The 3,689-nt window shown below is 34.9% G+C and overlaps 1 protein-coding gene across 3 annotated transcripts in view; it reads right to left on the bottom strand.

The window, feature by feature from the left end:
• The window catches only part of RAB14 (RAB14, member RAS oncogene family), a 31,293-nt gene that overhangs the window by 16,216 nt on the left and 11,388 nt on the right, over positions 1–3,689 (bottom strand). For 2 of the 3 annotated variants that reach the window (XM_021711251.1, XM_008055707.2), the window contains exons 2-3: positions 1,928–1,986; positions 759–812 (exon numbers count right to left, since the gene is read on the bottom strand). In XM_021711251.1, coding sequence (XP_021566926.1) covers positions 759–812; positions 1,928–1,979 — 106 coding nt within the window. In that variant the 5' untranslated portion in view covers positions 1,980–1,986. The remainder of the gene's footprint in view (positions 1–758; positions 813–1,927; positions 1,987–3,689) is intronic. The other variant, XM_021711252.1, reaches the window with a different exon arrangement.

Raw genomic sequence — 3,689 nt, 5'->3', positions numbered from 1 at the left:
TTTTTTGAGTTGGAGTCTCATTCTGTCACCCAGACTGAAGTGCAATGACCGCTCCCAGTCACCGCAGCCTCAGCCTGCTGGGCTCCGGCGATCCTTCCGCCTCAGCCTTCCAAGTAGTTGGAACTACAGGTGCGCGCTACCACACCCAGCTAATTTTTTATTTGTTGTAGAGATGAGGTCTCGTCAAGTTGCCCAGGCGGGTCTCGAACCCGCGGGCTCTGGCAATCCACTTACCTCGGCCTCCCAAAGTGCTGGGATTACAGGCTGAGCCACCAAGCCCGGCCTTCAATTATATTTAATGTATCAGTTACAACAAACTAGTCCCTCCCCCATCATCCAGGACAGAGTAGAAAGAAATCCATTTTAAGTATTTCAATGTATTAGTTACTTAACAAATGCAGCAAATTTTCTCAATATGATAATCAATTTCTATAACAGAAAGTCAGAGAATAAAAAACAGATTAAGTTTAACATTATTCTATGTATATCAAAAAATTAACTTTACATTTTTACCATCAAGAAATCTAAACAAGGGAATCAGATTACATAATGTATATAAAAAGCAACACTCTAAAACATGATGGTATATTTTATTTTATCTCTTTTTTTTTAAATCACTGTACCTAGAGATGAAAGTGCTAATATAGGGAAAGGTTATATTTAAATGCATACAGTACACTGAGAATAACACTTTTAAATGAGTAGAAACGTAACAATAAGGAAAACTATTAATGCTTTACCTCACATATTGAACTTACATTTTTTTTCTGTAAATTGATGAAGCAAGCAAGATTTTCCTACTCCCATGTCCCCTGTTTAAAAAAAATTTTCACATGGCAATTACATTTCTCAATTTTATACTCTCATAGCCATATGCAATGACAGCCATAGCCCTTACCACATCACAAGTTTCTGGAACACTTAGAAAAATTGTATTTCCCTACTTCATAATGTATTCAAAAAATCTTAGGTCAGTCACAGCAGTGACAGAATTTGGTTGTAAATTATTATGTTAATAAGTAGTCACCAGCTTTTTAATATAGAAAGCACTTTTTAATACAAAACTTGTTGTAAATGGTATTTTTTACTTTGAGCTATTTCAAAGTTTTATTTTGGTTTTTTTCTCCCTTAACCCATGTATAGGAGCAAAAGATTCCTAAGAGTGACAAATGAGGCAGCATATAACAAGCAGAAATAACAAACTGAGTTTTGGAAGCTTGATTCACTAGGTCCATGTCTTATCTCACATTTCTTGTAGAATTCCATAAGAGAAAAAAATTTGTATTACATAAAAACCATAACAGATATAGGTCATCTGTGACTATATCACAGCAATTTTAACCCTGAAGAAAATGTCACAAAGTCACATAAGTTCAACATTAAAGCAAACTGTTCTAATGAAAAAAATTCATTGAAAAGCATGTGTACTTTCAAATGTACCCTTACAACTATGCTGGATAAAACAGCATTAAGACTTATTTTATTTAGCAAGAGCAAAATCTTTTTGAAACTTAAGGGAAAAACAACAATGAAGGGAAATATTACATTCTATGTATATTATACAACTTACTCGAATATTCTCCACCAATTTTTTGCAACCCAGGCAGACCTGAGAACTTTCATGATATTTTTTGACTGTTTCAACACTCCTAGGAAATTAATCTCATTCCCAATATCAACAAGCTTTCAAGTAACCCTCCAGAACACCCAACATCACTTCACAAGATACCCAGCACTGTACTACAGGAGTACCCAGGGTCACAATGCAAAAAGTACATGTTTAATGCAAAAATAAATCTTATTAAAGAAGTTTTAATTTTGCAGTAAGAAAATCACTCCTTCTGAAGAGATACTGTTTAAGTATTAGTATATAAACACTTTGTATGTTAACCTTCTTTAGGGAAGAGTATAGGTTAAATAAACTTACCAATGATAATATATTTAAAGATGTAAGAGTAGTTGTATGGTGCAGTTGCCATGGTGGCACTAAAAACAAAGAAAAATGTGTTATTTCACAAGTCATTCAAACTGATCATTGCTATCCTTTAAAGATACATAAAATAAAGCACACAAAGTAAAAACAAAATGTTGGTTACAATAAATCTGAACAGAACTGATCAAATACACAAATTCTTTTGTGAATGATGTTTAAACATCTTCATGCATTATCCATACAAATGGGTACCCCTTTATACCAAAACAACTTCCATATTTCACTGTAGTAAATATTCAGTAAGAATTATTACTCCAGAAAATTTCAAACAAAAAAATAAATCTTTATAAAATTAAGTTAAACATCATCATAAATAGTCCCTTCTCCCCTTAAGGGCCCCTTCCCTGTTAGCTGATTAAGTGAATTATTGATGTAACTGATTGATTGACAACTTATTCAGTACTCTGATTTTAAACAGAATAGTATAAAAAAGACCACCAACTTAGAAACACAGAATGGCATTTTTACTTTACATCAATAGTTAGCAGAGTATCCAAAGCAAAAGTAATCACACAATTTCCAAATCAATCTAATGTTGGAATTAGACTGAATCACATGAAACTGTTGTTTCTATAGATTTTTAAGTCAATTACTATTGGCAATTTCATATGGCTCAACCTAATACAGGACTTGCAGATGAACAATATATTAAGGGCTTGCTATATACAATTTTAGGAGCCGAGATAAATAATGCCATAAAATTATACCTGTGGTTGTAAAATTTAAAAGTTTATGTATCAGAAGATATCTGAAAAGATCACAGCCCACTCCTTACCCTCAGAGAGACTTAATCTAAAGAATTCTAATTTCTGTCCTCCTTTTAAAAATTTCAAATTTATTCAAATGAATGTCTTGCATGTGTCAGACACTGTACTAGGTGCTAGGGAAACAAGGGAGTGAATTCTAATACTGGTAATAACTTCTAATAAAGTTACGTTAACCAGTTTTCAGCTTAAGACAAAAATTCTTTATATATATATGAAGATCTTACCCTGTTTTTTAAAGTTTGGTTTATAGTTTTTTTTTAACTTGATTTTTATTGTTTCTATCAGTCACATTACACAAGCCAGACATTTGATATGACTGGAGAAATTTATTTATTACCTTACTATATACCATGCTTCAAGTAAAATTTCTATATAACTAAAACAAAATTTAACCTGCAGAAAAAAAATACACACACACACACACACGGGGAAACCAAAAAAACCTGGAATAATCTTTCGGAGGGTGGGCCCCTCGTAAACACAAGCTTCTCCCCACTACATGAATGATCTAGGAACCCACAGGCATCAGCGTACCATCTAACGTTGTTGTGAGAGGCTGCATTTGGCTTTAGTGAATTTTGTGAGATTCTTTCAAAGCATTTGCCCATTTCAGGATGGGTGATTTACCTGCCCACACCACACTGAGTGTTCAGCAGTTTTTGACCAGAAAGCTGCATGACCTCAGTGCCCTACCCTCCCTGTTCACCAGATCTCACCCCAAGTGACTTCGTTTCTCCAATGAAAAAAGTCCTCAAGTCGGGCTCGGTGGCTCAGCCTGCAATCCTGTGCCTTTGGGAGGCTGAGGTGCGTGGATTGCCTGAGCCCGCGGGTTTGAGACGCACCTGGGCAACTTGGCGAGACCTCATCTCTACAATAAATCAAAAAATCAGCCAGGCGTGGCAGCGCACGCCTGTAGTTCCAGCTACTTG

This window comes from Carlito syrichta, unplaced genomic scaffold (genome assembly GCF_000164805.1).
Source record: "Carlito syrichta isolate Samal-C Ts95f unplaced genomic scaffold, Tarsius_syrichta-2.0.1 Scaffold82277, whole genome shotgun sequence".
In the NCBI taxonomy this organism is placed as follows: Eukaryota; Metazoa; Chordata; class Mammalia; order Primates; family Tarsiidae; genus Carlito; species Carlito syrichta.
The sequence above is the reverse complement of the archived record's forward strand: the minus strand, read 5'-3'. Positions and strand labels throughout refer to the sequence as shown.